This window comes from Lithobates pipiens, unplaced genomic scaffold (assembly GCF_037356315.1).
Source record: "Lithobates pipiens isolate NorthernLeopardFrog02 unplaced genomic scaffold, aLitPip1_a1.2 Scaffold_23, whole genome shotgun sequence".
NCBI lineage: Eukaryota > Metazoa > Chordata > Amphibia > Anura > Ranidae > Lithobates > Lithobates pipiens.
In genome coordinates this window covers 61,159,960-61,184,911 of record NW_027507785.1, presented here as the reverse complement: position 1 = coordinate 61,184,911, position 24,952 = coordinate 61,159,960, and the positions used below count along the sequence as shown (strand labels likewise).

At 45.8% G+C, this 24,952-nt stretch overlaps 1 protein-coding gene across 6 annotated transcripts in view; it reads right to left on the bottom strand.

Moving 5' to 3' along the window:
- The window catches only part of CHCHD6 (coiled-coil-helix-coiled-coil-helix domain containing 6), a 471,528-nt gene extending 448,320 nt beyond the window's left edge, over window positions 1–23,208 (bottom strand). For 4 of the 6 annotated variants that reach the window (XM_077451740.1, XM_077451737.1, XM_077451738.1 and 1 more), the window contains exons 1-4: window positions 23,040–23,205; window positions 20,147–20,303; window positions 17,891–17,960; window positions 16,525–16,669 (exon numbers count right to left, since the gene is read on the bottom strand). In XM_077451740.1, coding sequence (XP_077307866.1) covers window positions 16,525–16,669; window positions 17,891–17,960; window positions 20,147–20,303; window positions 23,040–23,123 — 456 coding nt within the window. In that variant the 5' untranslated portion in view covers window positions 23,124–23,205. Of the gene's footprint in view, window positions 1–16,524; window positions 16,670–17,890; window positions 17,961–20,146; window positions 20,304–23,039 lie in introns of all 6 variants that reach the window. The other 2 variants (XM_077451735.1, XM_077451736.1) reach the window with 2 other exon arrangements.
- Window positions 23,209–24,952: the final 1,744 nt, after the last annotated feature.

Below are 24,952 nucleotides of genomic sequence, written 5' to 3'. Positions count from 1 at the left end.
GTCGCTTTAACTGACAATTGCACGGTCAAAAAAAGCATAAAAATCGCAGTAAGCGTGTATCGATTAGTTTGCGCAAAACTTATAGAGTCTAGAAAATATTGGATCGTTTTATGGCATTTTTATTATAAAAGTTCTTTATTGGTAATGGCACCGATCTGCGATTTTTATCAAGACTGCGACATTATGGTGGACACCTCGGACACTTTTTTGGGACCACTGTCATTTATACATTGATCAGTGATCAGTGCTATAAAAAAATGCACTGATTACTGTGTAAATTACACTGGCAGGGAAGGTGTTAACCACTAGGGGGGCGATGAAGGGGTTAAAGGTGTCATGGGGAGTTATTCTAACTGTGGGGGGATGGGCTTCAACTCACATGACAGTGATCACTGCTCCTGATGACAGAGAGCAGTGATCTCTGTCATGACAGAAGGCAGAACGGGGAAATGCCTTGTTTATATAAGCACTTAGCCGTTCTGCAGCTCTGTGACACGATCGCCGGGAAACGGTCACGCTGTACATGGCGCACGCCCCTGCAAAATCCCCACCTCTTAAAAGGGGATTTACAGGTACGCCCATTTCCCCATGGTGCCATTGTGCCGATGTATATCGGCGTGCAGTGCCGGTCAGCAGGTGGTTATAGAGAAAATTTAGGAATGTTAATTGAGCCTAAGCTGGACCCGGATCTCCCTTCTTCCCAAAAAAAAAAAAAAAAAATTGTATTGAAATTTTTAAAAGAACATCAAAGTACAAAACAGTACAATAGCTTTCTTTGGTCCATCTCAGCATACAATACCGGCTACAAAAGAAAAGAGGTTGTCAATCAGTAGCATATAACTAACCCATAATGTGGTCAGGTAGCTGAGCCATAAGTTACATGAATCCTTAGACCCCTTTCACACCGCCGAGCCCATAGCGTCGGCGGTAAAACGCCGCTATTTTTTGCGACGTTTTACCGTCGGATTTGCAGCGCATTTCGCCCGCTAGCGGGGCGCTTTTGCCCCCCATTAGCGGCCGAGAAAGGGTTAAAACCACCCACAATACACCGCAATAGCGGTGTTTTGCCGGCGTTAATACAGCGCTGCCCCATTGATTTCAATGGGGAGCAGCAGTGGAGGAGCGGTAAACACACCGCTCCTAAGAAGCTGCTGGCAGGACTTTTCCTGACGTCCTGCCAGCGCACCGCTCCGGTGTGAAAGCCCTTGGGGCTTTCACACTGGAGACAAAGGAGCAGCAGTTTGAGGGCGGATTGCAGGCGCTATTTCTAACGCTATAGCGCTTGCAAAACGCCCTCGGTGTGAAAGGGGTCTTCACAGGGTATGGATTACTTGAACATGTTCTCCAAAGAACAGGGAGATAACGACAAAACCCATGTCAAAGTATAATGATTAATCAACATCAACCTATTTGACTGCAAGGACCTCTTCAAATCCTTCACCAATTTATCTGGCGCTGCTGCCTCTGGTTGCTAGTGGAGATTTGGTGATGTCACGGCTGTACTGATCACTGTCCTCCTTACTGGAGTCTCTGGCATGAAGAAGCAAAGCTCCGCAGGGACTTGGCATTATCAGCCTGCAATAGAAATTGTTACTTGGAGGATCCTTGGAGGTAAGAATCTTTGTAAAAAAAAAAAAAAAAAAGGCACACAAAAAAGTTTGCCTAATCACTTGACCTCCGGAAGGTTTTCCCTCCTCCACGACCAGGCCATTTTTTTTTTTGCTATGCAGCACTGCGTTACTGGCAATTGTGCGGTCATCTAACGCTGTACCCAAACTAAATTTATATAGTTTTTTTTCACACAAATAGGTGATCTTACCAGGAAGTGGGAGCAGGTACCTGTCAAAATGAGGCATCCACTCCCCCCCCCCCCAAAAAAAAGTGGCAAATGTGGCAGTGGAAGGGGGGAGGGTGTGAACAAGGGGAGCTTCTCCTTTTGGGTGGAGCTCCCCTTTAATTAAAAAAGTTGAATATAATACAAATATAGAAAAAAAAAATATATATATATATATTATATATATATATATATATATATATATATATATATATATATATATATATATATATATATATATATATATATATATATATATATATATATATATATATATATAAAAAAAAAATTTTTTATTTTTTTTTAACTGTAATTTTACGGTTTCGGCCAAGTGCATCCTGAATTTTAGTTTTGGCACCAAAATTTCCATTCAGTAAACATCTACTTTCCTTTTGTAGGTCCTACTAACAAGGTTCCATTTACTCTCCCTGTCCCTCCTCTGTTCCTCTCCTATCTTCCATACCGGAAACGCACATTCACAGTCTAAAACCAGCTATGAATTTGTACTCTCTCCAACAAAAAGATTTTTTTTTTTTTTTTCAATCCCTGAAGTTTTACTTCTTCATTAAAAATAGGACAGTATTCTTGTGCATTCTTATTTTCAAAAATAAATCTAACAAACCATTTATCCGTTTGGGATTAAACTCCTAGAGATAACCACCCAGCGCTGGTCTGCAATCCTATTAGCTCCTCCACAAATCCCTCACAAGGCCTCATCTCAGAGAATTAATTTCATTGTTCTATTAGGTAGATACATATCCGGATAAGATCTATCTTCAAAAGGGAGAGTACTGTCAGCTCAGCCAGCTGGAAATACATTACTGAGGCTGATTTCAAAGAAACTAATCCTCTCTATGTGTACAGCTCAGAACCTCCCCGATTAGGCCCCGCTCGCAGCATCCTTTTCATCATGGAGGCACTTCAGCCGTGCGGTTACTACCCAGAGCTCCGGAGCTGTCAATTACCATAATTAAAAGACCGGCTTTATCTGAAGCAGAGATTTTTTTTTAGGTAATCATATATTATATATTTTTTTTAATATATATATATATATATATATATTAATAAAAATGCCATAAAACTATCCCCTACTTTATAAATGCTATAACTTTTGCGCAAACCAATCAATAATCGCTTATTTACCAAAAATATGTAGAAGAATACGTATCGGCCTAAAACTAATATATATATATATATATATATCTATATCTATATATCACTTTTAAAGAGACGTTATGATCCAAATAATCAAAATATAAAATATTTAAAAAAGGGGGAATCTTTGGTTGAAGCTTTTGTATGAATCAAAAATAAACTGCACTAAAATAAAAAATGTGAATAACTGATGAAGAAAGTCTATATACTAAAAAGGTGGCCAAGTTCAAATTCAGACTTTTAATTCAGGATTGAATTAAAATATAAAATAATATTAATAAAAAAAAAAAAGAAGAAAAAAGTTTGGAAGACTCATCTCCCTTTAAAAGTGGTTCCCCTGCAGGCTATTGTCATATTGTGCTAGTATGTGCCGCATGCTAGCACTTTATGACAGACTTACCTGCGAAGTGGATCCCTCCAGTGACGCGATGTCACCATCTTCAAGCGGTTGTCCTCCCGGGATCAGGCACTCTGACCATTTGAATGACCGGGTCACGATCGTGTCACAGTCACTGTATGGATGGCACACTCGAGTGTGCTATTTATTCAGTGCGCAGTGAGTTTGGGGTTGAGGAACTTGACTGGGCCTGCACAGAGTCCTGACCTCAACCCGACAGAACACCTTTGGTATGTATTAGAGCGGAGACTGCGAGCCAGGCTTTCTCCTCCACATCAGTGCCTGACCTCACAAATGCGCTTCTGGAAGAATGGTTAAAAATTCCCATATTCACACACATTCATAAACCTTGTGGACGGCCTTCCTAGAAGAGTTGAAGCTGTTATAGCTGCAAAGGGTGGGCCAACTTTATATTGAACCCTACGGACTAAGACTGGGATGCCATTAAAGTTCATGTGTGTATAAAAAGGCAGGCGTCACAATACTTTTGGTAATATATTGTACGTAGCGTAAGGGCCTGCTTAACTAGATACAAATTGAAAGTGTTGTTTAGGTTTGACCTCATATTATATGTTCTTTTGGGAGTTCTAAAGGAAAATTTATAAAAGAAAAAAATTGTATAACGTATGGCCAGCCCAGGGCCTGCCAGTGGCACACTGTGTACCAGGAACTGACAAAAAATGACTCGTATGGCCACAGCCCAATGCCCCGTACACACGATCGGACATTGCTCGGACATTCCGACAACAAAATCCATGGGATTTTTTTCCCCCGACGGATGTTGGCTCAAACTTGTCTTGCACACACACGGTCACACAAATCTTGTCGGAAATTCCGAACATCAAGAACGCGGTGACGTACAACACGTACGACGAGCCGAGAAAAACGATATTCAATAGCCAGTGCAGCTCCTCTGCTTGATTCTGAGTAGGCTTGTGCAATTCGTTTCGTAACTAATCGAAATTCGGCCGAATTTTGCATCTTTCGGGGATTCGGATGCATCCGAATGTCCGAATAAAAAAAAATAACAAATTACACCGAATACGAAAGAAATATAACGAATGAATTTGAATAAATTCGACATGATTCGAAATGATTTCAACCGCATTCGAAATTATTTCAACATGATTCAACATTATTTCAAACGCATTCGAAAATATTTTGTGACCCGACTTTAGGGCCATGTATCTCGGGGTCACTTAGTGCTAGACACTTCAAATTTGGATATGTTGTAGAGCTAGTATTATTGTGTTTGCATACCAAATTTGGGGTTTCTAGCTATAAGTGACCCCGAGATATGTGGCCCCAAAATCGGGTCGCAAAATGTCATTCTCTGCTCTATTAACTAATAACATTTTGTGACCCGAATTTGGGGCCACATATCTCGGGGTCACTTATAGCTAGAAACCCCAAATTTGGTATGCAAACACAATAATACTAGCACTACAACATATCCAAATTTGGAGTTTCTAGCCCCAAGTGACCCCGAGATACATGGCCCTAAACTCGGGTCACAAAATATTTTCGAATGTGGTTGAAATAATGTCGAATCATGTTGAAATCATTTCGAATCCGGTAGAAATATTTTCGAATGTGGCCGATTTTTCGAATTCGGTAGAAAACTAAACGAAACCTGAAAACGAATTTAAGGAAGTTAACGAATATAACTAAACGAAATTAATGAATTAACTAATTAAAACAAAACGAAACTAAACCAATTTTTTCCTTTTGCACATGTCTAATTCTGAGCATGCGTGGAACTTTGTGCGTCGGAATGGTGTACACGCGATCGGAATTTACGACAAACGGATTTTGTCGTCAGAAAATTTGAGATCCAGATCTCAAATTTTGTGTGATGGAAATTTCCGATGGAAAATGTCCGATGAAGCCTACACACGGTCGGAATTTCTGACAACGTACTCACATCGAACATTTTCCGGTGGAAAATCCTCCCGTGTGTACGGGGCATTAGTGGTTCCTGTTTTCCAATACTCATCTTATGCCGCGTACACACGATCGAATTGTCCGGCGTACTTAGTCCGGCAAACAATCCGGCGGATAGTCCGGCGGACTTTCTACCGAACGCACTTGGCCACACACGGACACACAGAAAGTCTGGCGTTTGCTAGCGTGATGACGTACAGCACCTACGACGGGACTAGAAAAAAGAACTTCAATAGCCAGTAGCCAATAGCTTCCTTCTCGTACTTGCTTCTGAGCATGCGTCATTCTTAATCCGCCAGACTAGCATACTCACGAACGCATTGTCCGCTGAAACCCAAGTCCGGCGGAAAGATTGGACTTCAAAAATACTTTCTAAGTCCGCCGGACTTTACGCTGAGAAAATCCGCTGAAGCCCACACACGATCGAATTGTCCCGCTGAAATGCGTTTCGGCGGACTAAGTACGCCGGACAATTCGCTCGTGTGTACGCGGCATTAGTTGTACTGGGACTAAGATGAGCCAGGTCATTTCTCCCCCCCCCCCTTTTTTTTAAAAGCATAGCTTGCAAAGTGCAGTCTATGACCTAACCGGTACTCATCAACGCGCTCGGGATGTGAGCTGAAAAGTTACACAAGGTAACAATCTTCAACCAGCACCCAACCATAATATAGGCCAATGAGACGAGACAGGTGAGAAATATGTATTCACGCAGCAAACAAGGCGTCGCAGACATCCAACGCTGTATAATTCCAGCCAGACAAGAGAGGGTAAGTGATAATTACATGGGAGCTAATAACTTAAAAAAAAGAAAAAAAAAAAAAGGGGGGGGGGGGATAAGATTATCTCTGCAAGCGGCAATTAATTTTTCCATGGAGGAGGGAGGGAAGTTGCGGCGGAAGCCCTCGGACGTCCTCGGATGGAGCTGCGGCCCGGGGGTTCTTTCCTGACAGTTCGCTAGTGATAACTTGTGTGAGGTACTATGAATAAGTGATGAAGAGTACGGCCTGGTTAATGTAAAGTGCGTTGTATATGCAATTCCAAAAAGTGCCCATTTCTTGTGCTTGTTTTTATACTAAACGCCAGCACAGGCATCTAAAATCCAGAGCAACAACAAATGCTGACGCGTTTTAAGTGCGGTTTGTTTAACGAGAAATGATGGGAAGTCAGAAAGAGAGAGAATGATTCACTCATTCCATATCTTTATCCCTTGGAAAAATATAATACAAGCCAAAAGTTTCAAAAGAGAAAAACAGGGAGATGGAAAGCATTCAGTTTTTTATATCTGCATAACCTTGCTTAGGACCATAAAGAGACCCATTATAACATTATAGCTGCATATGAGGAAATACATGTACAGTGGGTATAGAAAAAAGAATCCCCCCCCCCCTTTATAATAATCACATTTTGTTGCTTTGCAGCCTGAAATGAAGACCGACACAGTTTTAGTATTTATCCAGCTGTATTTACTCAGTGCAACTTATAACATCCAAGTGAAAGATATAACATTAACATGTCAGGAGAAAAAAAAAATATAATAATAATAATAATAAAAAATATATTATATATATATATATATATATATATATATATATATATATATATACATATACATACATACATACACACACACACACACATTATTATTATTAAATATATATATATATATATATTTTTTTTTTTTTTATAAAAAATAAAACACAATCACCGAGTTGGAAAAAGGATCACCCCCTCCTGAAAATAACTTGTAAACTCAATCAGGTGTACATTGTCACCTTCTCAATGGCACACAAAGCCACATGACTTTCAACTGCCATCAGCTGTGGTCATTTTGATCAGCTCAGCATGAAAAGAGCTTTCCTGGAACATTTCAGTCCCTGGTAGTGCAAATGAAGCAAACAAAACTATCAGTGGCAAGGCACGGCCAAAAGATCTCCCGGATAAAGTTGTGAACAGGAACAAGTCAGGAGATGGATACAAAAAAAAAATGTCAAAGGCTTTATCAATGTCTAGAAGTACAGGAAAAGTAAATTATTAAAAGCGGGAGTTCCGCCAATTTATTTATTTTTTATTTTTTTTTAAGTCAGCAGCTACAAATACTGCAGCTGCTGACTTTTAAAATATGGACACTTACCTGTCCAGCGCGCCCGCGATCTGTCGCTCGGCTCTCAGGTGCTGCCGCTGCCATCTTCGCTAAGGGAATCAGGAAGTGATTGCGGCTTCCCTACTGCCCATGTGCAAGTTGCGCTGCGCAATATGGATAGTCCCTGCTGTCTCTGGGAATCCGTGTGTTTTCGAGCAGACAGCGGGGGGGGGGGGACGGGGGGGGCGGGGGGGACAGGAAGTGGCATAGATACCCGCAGATTCTGCGGATATCTATGCCCGGAAGTGGGTGCAATTATATTATACAGGTATGTGCACCCCCCTCCCCCCGAAAAGTGCCAAATGTGACACCGGAGTTTCCTTTTTTGTGTGAACCTCCGCTTTAAGAAGTGGAAAGTATCTGCTACAACACAGACCCTCCCTGGATCAGGACGTCGCTCCAAACTGGATGAAAGAGCCAGGAGGAAACTGGTCAGAGAGGCTACCAAGAGGCCTACAGCAACTTTGAAGCAGTTGCAGGAATATATGACAGAGTGGTCATTGTGTGCATGTGACAACAATAAATTCTCCACAAACGTGGCTGGGAACCGCAACAAAAATGCACCACAAAAGCACCCAGGAAGCAGTGGCGTCCTTAACAACCAGTGAATAGCTGATTGTTAAGGAAGCTGGCATGTGCCGGCTCATTAACAATCAGATGGGATGTATAGAGTTCACCTGCACAGCCTCCTGTCCCCTTGGTGCTCACCGGTAGCTTGGTCCAGCCTTCCCCTGCCTCCTCCCCTCAGATCCAGCCTTCCCCCACAGATTCTGGGAGCTGATGCTCCCTGCTGTTCCACCCAATGTCTTTCCCCCTCCTCCCCCATGCAGTGGTAGTATCGCTCCTGAGCTGGAGCATGCTGACCACAGGGAAGGCATTATCCATGGTTCTTAAAGACGCCGCCAGGTTCTGGCTCCTTAAAGCGGTTGCATACCCACACTGAATTTTTTTTTTTTTTTTTTTTTTTTTTAAACCAAAAAAACCTGTAAGTAAAAAAGGCATAATGAGCCAATATGTACAGCATACTAGCTCATTATGAAATACTCACCTTAGGACGAGGCCTCGGCATCTGATCCCGGTCCACCCCGAGGGAGCTGACATGTTCCCTCAGCGTTTCTTCCGGGCTCCGTGAGTGGCTGGAGCCACAATGACATCACTCCCTCGCATGCGCGCAGGAGTCTTCTTCCTGGCAAGGTCCGTCAGCATCTTCCGGACCTTCAGTCAGGCTTTCACAGCACATGCGCCGCTGACATCAGCAGCTGCATGCAAAGTGAATATCTCCTAAACCGTACAGGTTTAGGAGATATTCATTTTACCTACAGGTAAGCCTTATTATAGGCTTACCTGTAGGTAAAAATAACAAAAAAGGGTATACAACCACTGTAACAACCACCCGCCGGCATCCCAACCAACCAATGAATAACTTGTTAAGGGGCCAGCCCTGACGGTATTCTTAACAATCAGCTAATTACGGCTTATGCGCTGCATGCAATGCGTTTGTTTAAAACGCATAGTGCAATTTAAAGGCGCTGCAATCTAAAAATGCGATGTAGTGTGAAAGGGCCCGAAAAAGGGAAATCCTAGATTTAATGCTGGAAGTGGAGTAGACCTAATTATGCCGACTAAAATCGCATATAAGCTTTGACATGTTAATGTGATTGAAAAAGTGATGATCAATCTTCTTAAATCTACAGTTATAATTACCTTGTGTTTCTGCCATTAAAGGGGTTGTAAACCCTTGTGTTTTTTCACCTGTCACTGACCAGCCCCCTCAGCGATTTCCCCCCCCCCGTTTTACTCACCCGAGTCAGTTCGTTCCCACGCCGGAGACGCGCTCCCTCTCTCTGCTCGTTGACTTGGCTTTTGATTGAATAGATTGATAGCAGCACAGCCAGTGGCTCCCGCTGCTGTCAATCAACCCCAATGATGCAGGTGCTCGGGAGGCGGGGCCGAGTCTGGCATTCTGTGTCTATAGATGCAAATGCTGGACTCAGGAGCACGCCCGCATGGTAACCCCCAGATAGAGCGCTTCTCCTAGGGGGTTGACCGATGCAGAGAGAAGCCGCAAGTGCCATTGGGAGATCCCAGATGAAGGATAGGGGCCAAAACTAACTGCACAGTGGAGGTAAGTATATGTTTGTTATTTTTTTATTTTTTTAAAGCGAGGGTTACTAACCCTTTAAAGGTCCTGCTAAGTAAGACCTATAGATCTGTAAACAGCAAAGCTCATGCTCCTTGCTCATTGGAGAGCTCTGGCTCTGACTCAACAGGGTGCATATCAGACCTCTGTAGAGAGGCCACTGTTGTCAGGGGTCCTTCTCTGCACCATGCTGAGAGGAGACAAGCTTTTCTACTTAGGCTGTGGCTGATTCCTAAAGAAAACGAACTGTAAGACACTGCCCACATTTTCTTTTGATGCATCTGGAATATACTTAGCTGAATTAAATGGAAAATGTTGTTGGGCTGTAAAGTAAACAGTTTCTCTTTAAGTAAGACTAAAGATCAAACAAGTGTGTTTCCTTTTCAGTAATTAAAGTAGGTCTAAACCCTAACTAGCTGGCATTAAAAGAAGTACGAGCAAAGCTTTTTTCGGCCATACTTCTCCCTGGAACACAGGAATACACTTACTTTCATTCTGCAGTGACCTAGAGTCAGCTGATAGCAGGCTATTGCCCGATATCAGCTGACAGAGCCAAGCCAGGCTCTGCAAGGATCCAAATAATATTGCCAACTATGTGATTTAGTTCAGGGAATGCTGAGAGCCAGCTGCTCCTTTCCCCTCTCCAGCCCAGCTGCAGTGAGCGCTGGAGGAGCAGAGAGGCGACTGACAGTCACCACTCTCCACTCAAAGCAGACTGAGTGATCAGCGGTCATGCAATCGCTCCGTTCTTGGTTTTAGAGCCAACGTGGGGCAGCTGTATCTCAGCACTGCTGCTGAAGCATGGAGGCAAGTATGAATGTTTCTTTTTTTATTTATTCCATACTTCTCCTTTAAGGGTCCATTCATGCCACCTGCCACTTCCTATCTTCATGCACTCCAGCGATAGCTGTATGGTAATTCTCAGGGTGGGTTTGCTAATGGTGACAACCAGGGTAGCCATCAGAAATTTTTTTGGGCCCCTTACACAGCTTTAGGCGCCCCCCCAACAGCCTGACCACCAACATTCCCCAGGGCTAGCCAACGGGCCATCCTACTGAATCCACACACCGGTCACCTCACATGTACGCACTCAGCACCCCCGCAATCATGTAAATAGGTCAGCCCCCCTCACACCTATATATATATATATATATATATATATATATATGTCAATGCCCTACCCCCACACACCTGTATATATATATGTCACCCCCCCCCCCCCCGACACCTGTATACATGTAAGTGCCCCACCCCCCAAACACCTGTATATATGTCAGAGCCCCCCCCCCCCCACACACACACACACACACACACACACACCTGTCTATATGCCAGCCCCCCACCCATGCACACACACCTGTATATATGGCAGCCCCTCACATACACAAACGTGTAAACACACAAGGCTCTGGCCCCTCCCTGTACACAAACAGCCCTCCTCCCTTTCCCTCACAGCCCCTACTTGTAAAGAAGGTCTTCCTACCTAGTCCCAGCCCGTTTTCACAAAGCTGACATGTTGCTGAGAAGCACAGTACAGATCACACGAGGGGTACACATACACATAGTAGCCAGAGGTGGCAGTAAAGAGCTTGATGTCTGATGTACAAGAACGGGGCCCCTTTACAGTTGTGACGGCTGTACCCCCCTGATGGCGGCCCTGGTGACAACAGTGGATAATGCCTGCATAACTTGTATTGAAATGGCCACTTGTAGTCTCCATCAGGAGTCCACGTGACAAGGTGACAATGCAGGAGCAGAGCTGGGAGGCAGAGACAGCGTGTTGTGACCCCATAGCAGGATCACCTGGTATAAATTTCAATGAATGACGATTAAAAATAAAAAAATAATAAACTTTTGAAAAAGACACCAAGTTCAAACTTGTATGAGGTTTTATTGATTCTGTTTAGACCTTCAAACTATATCCAAGGCTAAGCAATGTGATGGAGACTCCAATCAGCAGCAGCAGTTCAGACTAGAGACGGCATGCTAATATCCATCAAAGCTCAGAAGATGAAGCAAGTACAGCATAAAACAAAAGCTTTCATAAGCAGAGAGCCGCTCTACAGTACAGATGCAAGTTGAAGCTGAAAAGCTGACACTTGCAAAAAAAAGAACAAAGAAAACTTACATCGCTCACTGTGATATGGCTTTCATTCATCAAAAAATGAAGTGTTCATGAAAACCTGGGCAGTGTGAATTTAGTGCCAGCGCAGTGAAGAATGTTTTGCCAAGGCAAGCCTTTTTTTTTTTTTTTTTTTTTTTTTTTTTTTTTTAAATGGCAACCAATCACAACTGAGCTTATGCAAGAATCTTGAAGGGTTTAAAGTATATTTTTAAATTATGCAGACTGGCATATTAAAGCGGGATTCCACCCTAAAGTGGAATCTCCGCGGATCGGATCCCTCCCCCCCCTCCGGTGTCACAATTGACACCTTTCAGGGGGGAAGGGGGTGGAGATACCTGTCAAAGACAGGTATTTACACCCACTTCCGGGCATAGACTCCCGTGGGAGTCTACGCCATTTCCTGCCCTGCCGCGCTGTCTGCTGGGACACACACGGGTCCCAGTGACAGCGCGGAGATTTCCTATTGCGCTGCGCGACTCGCGCATGCGCAGTAGGGAACCGGGAAGTGAAGCCGATTCGCTTCACTTCCTGATTCCCTCACCTAGAATGGTGGCGGCAGCAGCCGAGAGCCGAGCGATCGTTCGGCCTCGGCATCGCTGGAACCCGGGACAGGTGAGTGTCCATTTATTAAAAGTCAGCAGCTGTAGTATTTATAGCTGCTGGCTTTTAATATTTTTTTTTTTTGGTGGAATCCCTCTTTAAATGCTTTTATTTGCCCTGTCTGAGTCTGACACATTGGGGTTTATTTACTAAGGCTTGAGAGTGCTGGGGGTTTAGAGGCTGATCGGCTACCATGCACAGCTGTACCAGATTCTGAGTGCTCCAGTTTTAGTAACTATCCCCCTACTGAGTGCCGGAGAATGCATAAAAAGTTGACGCTTTGCCAACTGACTGAGCTCACGCCGACTCCTAGCTTCTGAGTGTGTATAACAGCACTGAACAACAAAAAGCCTACTGACCTTCCTCATACTGCTTCAAAAAGAAGCCTTTGAGAGCTCTTACCAAACTGTTGGTAGGTCCCATGGAAGGCTTTAAGATGGTTTCAATCTAAAGAAGGGTCTTGAATTAAAATTTATGGAGGTCCAGTCAGTAAAAAAAAAACTTCTTTTGGCAGAGGTCTGAATCTCAAGTTTGCACAATAACACATAACAACCCCCCCCCCCCCCCCCCCGTACATCAATATCTTTACAGTATGCATGCAACATATGTAGGCAATATACAAAGAAAAAAAAATCCAATACAAAATGTGTGCCAGAAAAAAGTTCATTCCATAATGGACCAATACACTGGAGTAATGTGACGGGAGGAGAAAGGCTCTCTGTGGCTGAATGAAGGAGCCATCATCATCATCCTAGGCAAATTCACCTGATTGGAGTACAAGGACTCTTAAGCAGCAGCTGCATACCTCCGGTTAGCAGCTTGTGGGACCATCCAGAAGGAGAGAGAAGATCCATTGAGTACCCCCTCACAGAACAAAGAGTGTAAGCCCTTGTAAACACGGTCGGACATTCCGACGGAAAATGTCCAATCGGACCGCGTTGTCGGATAATCCGGCCGTGTGTGGGCTCCATCGGACTGTTTCCGTTGGAATATCGGACAGACCAAGTTTTCCAGCTTGGCTATAAAACTTTAACCTTGTCCGATCATGTGTAGAGAATTTCCGATCGGACAAAGTGCCACGCATGCTCAGATCAAATTCCTACACCAAAGCTATTGGCTACTAGCCTGAACGTAGTCTCGTCGTAACGAAATAACGTCATCACGTTCTGAACGATCAGATTTTCTGACAACTTTGTCCGACCGTGTGTATGCAACAGTTTTGGACAAAATCCGTCGGACAAAATCCGACGGATTTGGTTGTCGGAATGTCCAACCGTGTGTACAAGGGCTTAGACCTATATGCTGAAAATCCGGGGGTCCATTTCTTCTGGTGAGTAAGGGCACAAGAGGGTTGTGTGTCACACTTTTATGCCCCATACACACGAGCGGATTTTCTGTCGGAAAAAACTTCCATTTTCCGTTGAAAAAAAAATTCCGCTCAAGCTTGGCTTGTATAGACGCGGTCACACAAAAGTTCTCTGAACTTTCAACCATCAAGAACGCGGTGACGTACAACACTACGACGTGCTGAGAAAATTAAGTTCAATGCTTCCGAGCATGCGTAGAATTGTTCCCGAGCATGCGTAGGAATTTTGCGTGTCGGAATTTGTACAGACGATCGGAGTTTCCGATCGGAAACTTTTTCCGACCGCAAAATAGAGAAACCTGCTCTCAGTCTTTTGCTGGCTGGAATTCTGCCAGCAAAAGTCCGATGGAGCGTACACACAGTCGGAATTTCTCACCAAAAGCTCACATCGGACTTTTGCTGGCAGAATTTCAGATTGTGTGTATGGGGCTTTTTGAGTTTTTGAGCACTTTAGCACTTTATCGTTTTATATTTAAGCACAGAGCACTTTGTTTGAAGAAAGGTCCGGTATGGAATGAACATTTTTCTTGGAGCACTTTATTAACTTTTTTCTGACACAGATTTTGTATTGGATTTTTTTAAATTGTTTTTGTATATTGACTATACATGTTGGATGTATACTATATGCGCTGTGGTTTAGGTCGATAGTAATGGAGAGGTGTTTAGCACTTTTTTGAGCAGCAGCTACAGATGAGATATACACTTGGTTTAATCACATAGCCTTCACATCATAACCCCTTTACATCAGAGCCCCCTCTTTAAACCAGTATCCTCAGCCTCCCACCCTCCACATCACAACCCCCCTTAACATCAGAGTTTACCCCTTTACATCAGTGTCTATAGTCCCCCTTTACATCACAGTCCCCCCCTTAAAGCTGTCCCAGTGTCCTCAGATCCCTTTCACATAACAGCCCTCCTTGACATTGGAGTGCCCCATTATTTTGCAGTGCCCCTTACATCACACTTCCTCTCCAAATCAGAGCGCCCCTTTTAATATAAGCCTCCCCTGCAGTGTCCTACCTTCGGCAGAGTAGAGGCCCTTATCAGCTGTGTTAGCTCTCCTGAGTCTTTCGTCGGCCCAGCCATCACAGTCATCCTCACAGCAGGGCTGGGGGGGTGGAAGCTGCCCAACTTACTATCTCACCTTGTTAATTTGAAAAGACTTCCGCTCTTCTTCCCAATCTGCAGCACCTCCCGCCGTGCTGTGAGGATGACAGCGGCAGCAGGGTGGGAGACTCGGGGGGGGGGGCTCACACAACTGATAAATGGCGGCCGCAGTTCGAACAGGACTGTCACTCGGTCTGGGTCCAGAATGTGGTCTGCCATTTAGTAAATCGCTGATCTAAATTCTGGTACACACAGGCTGAAAATTGTCCTGTTCAGCAGGAACTGGCTGACTTTAAGTCTGTGTGAACAGCAGTTTGTTCAACGGAAGCTAACCTAAGGCTTCTGTCAAACGCTCATGCTAGAAAAAAAAACATTTGATCAGCATTTGCAGGCAATGGCAGTAATCAGTGTATTCTAGCTTGATGGTTGGGGGGTATAATTGCAGCACACAACAGTGCACAGATAAGAACCCTGTAAAAGTCGGTGACATCATTGCTGTGCATTAGAAGTTGCACCTATATCCGGGCTAAAGGGAGATAGTTTTAGGTAATCCCCAACATTGCTTTTGGTCACTGTGCAGGGCTGATGATATGGACTACAATATTCCTCATCAAATAGAAACTGTAACCACTAGTAGGCCTGAATGTGGGGACAATGGACCTGAACATGGGCAGGATTGTTGCTGATGCTTGAATACACCACATCGCTGTACACTGCTTATCCAGAGCCTAGTGGATCGGACAAACCAGGAGTCAAAGGATTTTGGATTCTTCCACTACAGCCAGCAGTGAGGTAGCTATGTCACCAATGAAATAAAATGGTTAGCAAGGATTTTACAGGACCGGTGGCACAAGGAAAAAGCAGCAGAGTGGCCATTGGTCTTACACAGGAGAAATAAGAGACACCGGGCCCTTAATATGCTGGTTCCTCACAGTGATTTCACAGTGGCTGCAGCAGAGGTTTAATAACGATGACCACAGTTATTGATGGTCAGCAATGGCATTTCTAAAGCCTTGTACACACGGTCGGAGAATCCGTCGGAATGTGTCCGATCGGACCGTGTCGTCGGATAATCCGACTGCGTGTGGTTTGCATCGGACTGATTCCGTCCGAATCTCCGTCGGACCCAATTTTCCAACATGTTGGAAATATTTCCCGACCAACTGGGCCGGACGGACCTAATCCGATCATGTGTAGAGCATTTTGATCGGACCAAGTGCCACGCATGCTCAGATCAAATTCCTATATCAAAGCTATTGGCTACTAGCCTGAATGTAGTCCCATCGTAACGAAATTACGTCATCACGTTCTGAATGATCGGATTTTTCGCCAACTTTGTCTGACCGTGTGTATGCAACAGTTTCGGACAAGATCCGACGGACAAAATCCGAGGGGCAGAATCCGACGGATTTGGTTGTGGAAATCTCCGACCACGTGTACAGGGGCTAAGAATGCTTACAAATTTCTGCCCGGGTTCAGATTTAATGCAATGCATGTTAGCATGGTATGAAGGTGCCCTAAATGACTCAATGTAGGCTTTGACAGAATGTGGCCATCAGCAAAAGGAGAACACTTCTCAATGGGTACAACAGAGACTTTACATGCCTGGACCGTCATAAGACAAACAAAAACACAGGCAATGAATGCTTTTTCTAAATTCAGTACAAAAAGTCATATTATTGGAACCAAAACAGCATTACTGCATCTAAAACTCACCAGCTGCTCAGCTCTCCGACGCTCCTGGTTGGTGTAATTCTTCTCCCGCAGAATGGCTGAGGTGAATTTCTCCTGCGCTGCCTCATGCTCTCTTTGGGAGAGTCGGGCGAGCGCTTCCTGGATGATGGCCTGTTCCCTCTCATATCTGAGAAAGTGCAAAATAAAACATAACATAAGAAAAATGTTCACTTTATGACCGGCCTTGTCCACACCCAACCAATGATACAGTCCAATTCCGAAAATGTCTAACATAGCAAAGCAAATTTTAGAGGTTAACGGGGATCTGTCATTAACATTGACAGGTTACATTTAAAGTGACTGTAAAGGAAAAATGTAAAAAAAACAAAAAAAAAAAAACAAACACACAACAAACGTTATACTTACCTGCGCTGTGTAATGGTTTTGCACAGAGCAGCCCAATCCTCCTCTTCTCGGGTCCCCCGCTGGTGCACATTACCTCCCGCCCCCTTGCTGAGTGCCCCTCATAGCAAGTCGCTTGCTATGGTGGCACTCATGCATGCTCATTTCAGAGCTGGCCCTCTGTGTCCATAAGACACAAACAGCACAGCTCAGCCCTGCCACCCTGCTCATGGTTGACAGTAGCGTGTGTCAATGGCTCCTGCTGCTGCATCTTAGACACTAAGGAGGGAGAGACCTGGGAGAGCCAAGGCTCTCATATATATCACTGGATCGAGATGGGGCTAAGGCAAATATTAGGGGGGCTGAGGGGGCAGCAGCACACTGAAGGTAAACAGCTTCAGCCTTTACAACCACTTTAATAAATAAGGCCGTGCCTAGGCACTGTGGCTATGTAGCTTCATAGCTGTATAATCTGCAGTGCGCTCACTGTCTTCCTTGCTGGAGGGTAAGCTGTACCTAAGGTCCCGCAGTGCAAGGATTTCCCTGCTTCTGCCTCATTCTTTCTCTCAATGTGTGCTTTGTCCTTTTCTCCTGCTGCTTTTCCATCGTTATGCGACCAGTCGTCAGGCCACAACTCATTGGGAGAGTGGCTTTGACATGAGGAAGCAAAACTCAATGAAGATGGCCACCTCTACTTAGTGACACAGTGCAGATGAAGGGTTAGCAAGTCAGTAATTGGGAAAAAAAAAAAAATCAGCTGCAGAGAGACTACAGACCAGTGATGGCGAACCTTGGCACCCCAGATGTTTTGGAACTACCTTTCCCATGATGCTCAGCTACCCTGCAGAGCGCATGAGCGTCATGGGAAATGTAATTCCAAAACATCTGGGGTGTCAAGGTTTGCCATCACTGCTATAGACAATACTAGGGACTAGTCCTTGTTCTTTGCTTCCCTTTTCTGAGCAATGCTTCCACAGAACTGGTAATCTTTAAAAATTACTCTTACCTCCTGTACAGTTCATCCTCTGCATACGTAGGAATCTTTTTGCTTCCTCCAGCAGACGGACCCTGCGTACCTGTAACAAAGAACTTATTACTCCAAGTTCTACGGGGCGAAAAACAAAGGGTCAGACACTGAGCGCTGTGTTAAAACTGTCTTTTTTGTGGCAATTTGTGTTGCAATAATTGATATAAAGTAAGAACAATGCAGGACTGCTAGAAATGGAAAATCTTTTTTTTTTTTTTTTTTTTTTTTATTTGTTTTTATATTCTGCATTGTACAGATCTGGAGTCCAAAAAGTTGAACACAGATTGACCAGATAGTATGTAACTCAAGATCAGAGCACTCCTCTCTTCACATACCACTGGCTGGCTTCTGTGTCAGTCACTTGTCTACACAAAATGAAGTGTCTTCTCAGCAGCTTCACTCTTCACGGTAAATGATAGATGAGAGGGAAGTATGAATCTGTCTGTCTAGGTGTTACAGGGAAAAGTAGACCATGCTTACAAAGTACATTGTAATATGTACATCCTACTGTGTCAATGCCAACAGCAGAGCAGGCCACAAATGATCCCAGCAAGGAGAGATACGATAAGCTCAAGTTTATTCTGCTTTTAAATTTGCCTTCCCCGATTCCTCTTTTCCCCCCTCATGAAATGTTTCTAATAAACTTTGCCCTAGATAACTTATGTTAGTTAGACCCAGAAATGCCATCACTGGCCCTCTGTGCTTCTATAATCAATGCAGGCAGATCATGTCTAGTGGGAGGGGCTGACAGGATTCTGTACATAGTTTCCTGAAAACAACACAGCACCCGGCCTCAATACTATTCTCAAGAGCCCTCAGGCCTCATGCAAGCAGTGGGCTGGCTCATGGGAGGAGTTATGCAAATATCAAAATGCTTTGATGGGCAGATACCGTTTAGAGGAGTCGGTGTTCCTAAGCAGGCTGTATTTGCATGCAGACCACCTCTAGTAACGCCCACATGTTATGCTGACACTTCTAGGACAGTGGTCTTCAAACTGTGGCCCACGGGTTGGAAGAGGCCCTTTTCTTGTCTTTATCCGGTCCTTGGGGCACTGTTACTTCCAGTGATGCAAGGCACTATCCCTCCCACTGACACCAATGATGGGGCACTATCCCTCCCACTGACACCAATGATGGGGCACTATCCCTCCCACTGACACCAAGGATGGGGCACTATCCCTCCCACTGACACCAAGGATGGGGCACTATCCCTCCCACTGACACCAATGATGGGGCACTATCCCTCCCACTGATACCAATGATGGGGCACTATCCCTCCCACTGACACCAATGATGGGGCACTATCCCTCCCACTGACACCAATGATGGGGCACTATCCCTCCCACTGACACCAATGATGGGGCACTATCCCTCCCACTGACACCAATGATGGGGCACTATCCCTCCCACTGACACCAATGATGGGACACTATCCCTCCCACTGACACCAATGATGGGACACTATCCCTCCCACTGACACCAATGATGGGACACTATCCCTCCCACTGACACCAATGATGGGACACTATCCCTCCCACTGACACCAATGATGGGGCACTATCCCTCCCACTGACACCAATGATGGGGCACTTTCCCTCCCACTGAAACCAATGATGGGGCACTATCCCTCCCACTGAAACCAATGATGGGGCACTATCCCTCCCACTGACACCAATGATGGGGCACTATCCCTCCCACTGACACCAATGATGGGGCACTATCCCTCCCACTGACACCAATGATGGGGCACTATCCCTCCCACTGACACCAATGATGGGGCACTATCCCTCCCACTGACACCAATGATGGGGCACTATCCCTCCCACTGACACCAATGATGGGGCACTATCCCTCCCACTGACACCAATGATGGGGCACTATTCCTCCCACTGACACCAATGATGGGGCACTATCCCTCCCACTGACACCAATGATGGGGCACTATCCCTCCCACTGACACCAATGATGGGGCACCATCCCTCCCACTGACACCAATGATGGGGCACCATCCCTCCCACTGACACCAATGATGGGGCACTATTCCTCCCACCGACACCAACAATGAGGCACTATTCCTCCCACCGACACCAACAATGAGGCACTATTCCACCCACTGACACCAATGAAGGAGCAACATTCCTGCCACTGACACCCACAGTGGGGTATAATTTCTCCCACTGACACCAACGATGCAAAAAAAAAAAAAAAGACAAAAAAAAAGGAAACGTTTCATACCCTCAGTTTTGGATTGGAAATCTGATGCGGAGGGCTCAGGTCCACCCTTCGGAAGAGACGACTGCGGAGGCGGGGGATGGTCCAACGTTGGCAACAGATTCTGCTCCCCTCTTTGTGGTGAAGACTCCTTCATTCGACTGACAAGGTCATCAGTCAGCTGGAGGAAATAAAAGAATATTGTATTATATCTCACGGCACAAACTGGTTATAAGCTTTCATGAAGTGAGCCACGGATCAGCTCTGGATGGATGTGATGTCACTAAACTGAAAGTCATAAGTGGGCTTGGAAAACGGCTTCTCTGAGAAACTTGGTTTACTACGTGACAGGTTCCCTTTTTAAAGCGGAGGTCCACCCTAAAGTGGACCTTCCGCTCATCGGAACCCTCCCCCCCTCCGGCGCCACAATTGGCACATTTCAGGGGGGAGGGGGGTGCAGGTACCTGTACAGTACAGGTATCTGCACCCACTTCCGGCATAGATTCTGTAGAAGGTACGCCCCTTTCCGAAAGTCCCCCGCTGCCTGCTGGGAAACACACGGATCCCAGAGGCAGCGGGTCCATCCTTATTGCGCAGCGCGACTCACGCATGCGCAGTAGGGAACCAGGAAATGAAGCCGAAAGGCTCCACTTCCTGATTCCCATACCCAAGATGGCGGCGGCAGCACCTGGGAGACGATCGTGAGATCGGCTTCGGGTGCCGACATCGCGGGCGCGCTGGACAGGTAAGTGTCACTATTTTAAAAGTCATCAGCTGCAGTATTTGTAGCTGCTGGCTTTTAAAAAAAAAAAAACGGCGGAACTCCCGGCGGACTCCCGCTTTAAGTGAATCTTAAGTGAATCGAGAGTGGAATTGGGAGCTGGGTACCTGACAAAACTAGGTACCCGCTCCCCCTCCCAAAAAAAATGACATGTACAGAATCACAGTATATTTAAAATAATATGCAAAGCGGATGGAGGGAAGCTTCAGAATGGCAAAGATGTTTTTATTACTAATTATGTGAGCGGACTGCAGTTCTTCTTTAAGTGGTTAAAGAGGATCTTCAGTGGCCCCATAAAAAAAGTCAGCAGCTACAAATAATGTCTAGCACAGTGTTTCTCAACTCCAGTCCGCAAGGCACCCCAACAGGTCATGTTTTCAGGATTTCCCCAAGATGGAACGGCTGTGGCAATTACTAAGGCAGTGAAACTGATCAAATCATCTGTGCAACATAATGGAGAGCCTGAAAACACCTTGAGGACTGGTGTTGAGAAACACTGGTCTAGACATTCTGAGTGGAAGTTCAAGTATTCTCCCTCCTCTTCCCTGCAGCAGCCGCTGACTGACACTGGGGAGCCGATCACATGACTGAAAATAGGCAAGTATATACACATCTTTCTTACACATAATATTGTCAGTATAGGTGTTACGAGGGGGGGGGGGGGGGGGGGGGGACATTTTTATGGCCAGTTAGGTTGAGGCTGGAACAATGTTGGCACCGGCAGCGGAGGACCCCAAATAAGAGGTGTGATGTATTCCTTAAAGCAGCACTCCCCATACAATCAACATTAAACCATTTATTGAGATCCCGCACAGATGACTATGTATAGGTGCTGCAAGACAGCATTTAAAGGGGCACTCCACACAATCACAGCCATATGCTGCTCACTACAGGAGGAGACCAATCATGAGCTTATAATGATGGCACGTATGCTTCTTAAAGGGGCACAACCACTAATAATGGGACTTATAGGGCATGCTTATTAAAGGGGCGTGACAATTAGCAATCGGACTTATAGGGCATTCTTCTTAAAGGGGCATGACCACTAATAATGGGACTTATAGGGCATGCTTCTTAAAGGGGCATGACCACTAATAATGAGTTAGAGGGCATGCTTCTTAAAGGGGCATGTCCACTAGCAACGAGACTTATAGGGCATGCTTCTTAAAGGGGCGCGATCACTAAAAATGGGACTTATAGGGCATGTTTCTTAAAGGGGCATGTCCACTAGCAATGGGACTTATAGGGCATGCTTCTTAAAGGGGCACGACCACTAATAATGGGACTTATAGGGCATGCTTCTTAAAGAGGCATGTCCACTAATAATGGGACTTATAGGGCATGCTTCTTAAAGGGGCATGACCACTAGAAATCGGACTTATAGGGCATGCTTCTTAAAGGGGCGTGACCACTAGCAATGGGCGTTATAGGGAATGTGTCTTAAAGGGGCACGTCCACTAATAATGGGACTTATAGGGCATGCTTCTTAAAGGGGCATGTCCACTAATAAAGGGAGTTATAGGGCATGCTTCTTAGAGGGGCATGACCACTAGAAATCGGACTTATAGGGCAAGCTTCTTAAAGGGACGTGTCCACTAGTAATGGAACTTATAGGGCATGCTTCTTAAAGGGGCACGCCCACTAATAATGGGTGTTATAGGAAATGTGTCTTAAAGGGGCGCGACCACTAAGAATGGAAGTTATAGGGCATGCTTCTTAAAGGAGAACTCTTCACAAAACACACAATCATGTGCAGCTCACTATAGGAAGCGGCCAATAATGGGCATATAATGAGGGCAGCCATGCCATTTCTTAAAGGGGCGCTCCTCATGAAGCACCAGTCACAACCACATGCGATGGGACTTCTATGGCATGCTTCTTAAAGGGGAACGCCCCATAAAGCCTAACAAGGAGGCCACATGCAGTTTAATACAGAGACTTCTTAAAGCGGCACTCCTCATCCAGCACACATGTATTTCCCCACCAATGACAGACATATAAGGTGGGTCCATGCACCCTTAAAGGGGCACTCCTCATGGAGCTCACATAGCTGTGTGGGGTCTCTGGTCATGACTCTTAAAGGGGCACTCCCCCCTGCAAGTGACACCCAACATGGAGCCCAGCGCTTCCTCTCACCCGGACTCCTCGCAGAACCCGCACCCTGTCCTCCTCATCCAGCCCGAAGGACACTTTCCTCCCGGTACTCTCGCTGCCCCCCATTATTATCACCGGCGGGGTTCTCCCTGACTGACAGCTCGGGCGCCTGCGCAGTGTGCCGCGCTGAGGTGAAGAGCGACCAGCCAATCGCGGGGCGCTGTTCCGGCTCAGCCAGTCAGAACGAGGGAGCAGAGCGCGCCGGGAATTGTAGTCTGAGCGCTGTGGGTGCTGGGAGCTGCCAGCAGGTGGCGCCAGAGAGCGGGAACTCCACTAACTCTCTGTTATAGGCGGCTGTAGAGCTCTCAGTTACCAGCAGGTGACGCCGGAGAGCAGAACTCCAATAAGTCTCCCTTATAGGCGACTGTAGCGCTCTGAGTTACCAGCGGAGGGAACCAGAGAGTAGAACTTGGCCAAATCTCTGTTATAGGCGCTGGGAGTTACCAGCAGAGGGAGTCAGAGAGCAGAACTCGATTATAGGCTCCCACAGCAAGGTCCCGCCTCTCATACCAACTAACAACTAATCAGAGCTCCCCCACACACAGAGTTCCCTCCTGTCTTGCCTTCTAACCAATTAGAGCCCCTACACACAGAGAGTTCCCTCCTGTCATGCCTTCTAACCAATCAGAGCCCCCACATTCAGAGAGTTTCCGCCTCTCGTGTCTTCTAACCAATCAGAGCCCCCACACTCAGAGAGTTTCCGCCTCGCGTGCATTAAAACCAATCAGAGCTCCCACACTCAGAGAGATTCCGCCTCTCGTGCCTGCTAACCAATCACAGCCCGCACCCACAGCAAATGCCCGCCTCTCGCGCCTGCTAACCAATCAATGCCCGCTAAAAGTTACAATTCAATGCACTTTGGGAACTATATTGCAAGGATGTGTGTAGGCGCAAACCGGGCGAACGGTGGACACGAAATAGGTGCAATATAGGCGTTAGGTGGGCGTTACATAGGCGCTGCAGCTACGAGGGTAGACAGATGCCTTCCCATTGGGTCTGATGTCTGCCTAGTGGGCGGAGCGCCGCATAGGACACACCCTCCCGGGTCTTACATGTGTGGAGAGGCGTGACAGTCCAGGGAGGGGGCGGGGCTCTCTGGTGTAGATGATAATTGAGCCCCTGACATCGGCTGTGTACAGGAGACATGAGAGGGCGGTGTGTGTAAGTGGACGCAATAATAACCCCCAGCACTGGTGTCAGTGAATGCAATAATAACCCCCAGCACTGGTGTCAGTGAATGCAATAATAAACCCCAGCACTGGTGTCGGATGCAATACTAACTTCCAGCACTGGTGTCGGTGAATGCAATAATAACCCCCAGCACTGGTGTCGGTGGAAGCAATAATAACCTCCAGCACTGGTGTCGGTGGATGCAATAATAACCTGCAGCACTGGTGTCGGTGACTGCAATAATAACCTCCAGCACGGGTGTCGTTGGATACAATAATAACCTCCAGCACTGGTGTCGGTGAATGCAATAATAACCTGCAGCACTGGTGTCGGTGGATGCAATAATAACCTGCAGCACTGGTGTCGGTGGATGCAATAATAACCTCCAGCACTGGTGTCGGTGGATGCAATAATAACCCCCAGCACTGGTGTCGGTGACTGCAATAATAACCTCCAGCACTGGTGTCGTTGGATACAATAATAACCTCCAGCACTGGTGTCGGTGACTGCAATAATAACCTCCAGCACTGGTGTCGTTGGATACAATAATAACCTCCAGCACTGGTGTCGGTGGATGCAATAATAACCCCCAGCACTGGTGTCGGTGACTGCAATAATAACCTCCAGCACTGGTGTCGTTGGATACAATAATAACCTCCAGCACTGGTGTCGGTGAATGCAATAATAACCTCCAGCACTGGTGTCGGTAACTGCAATAATAACCT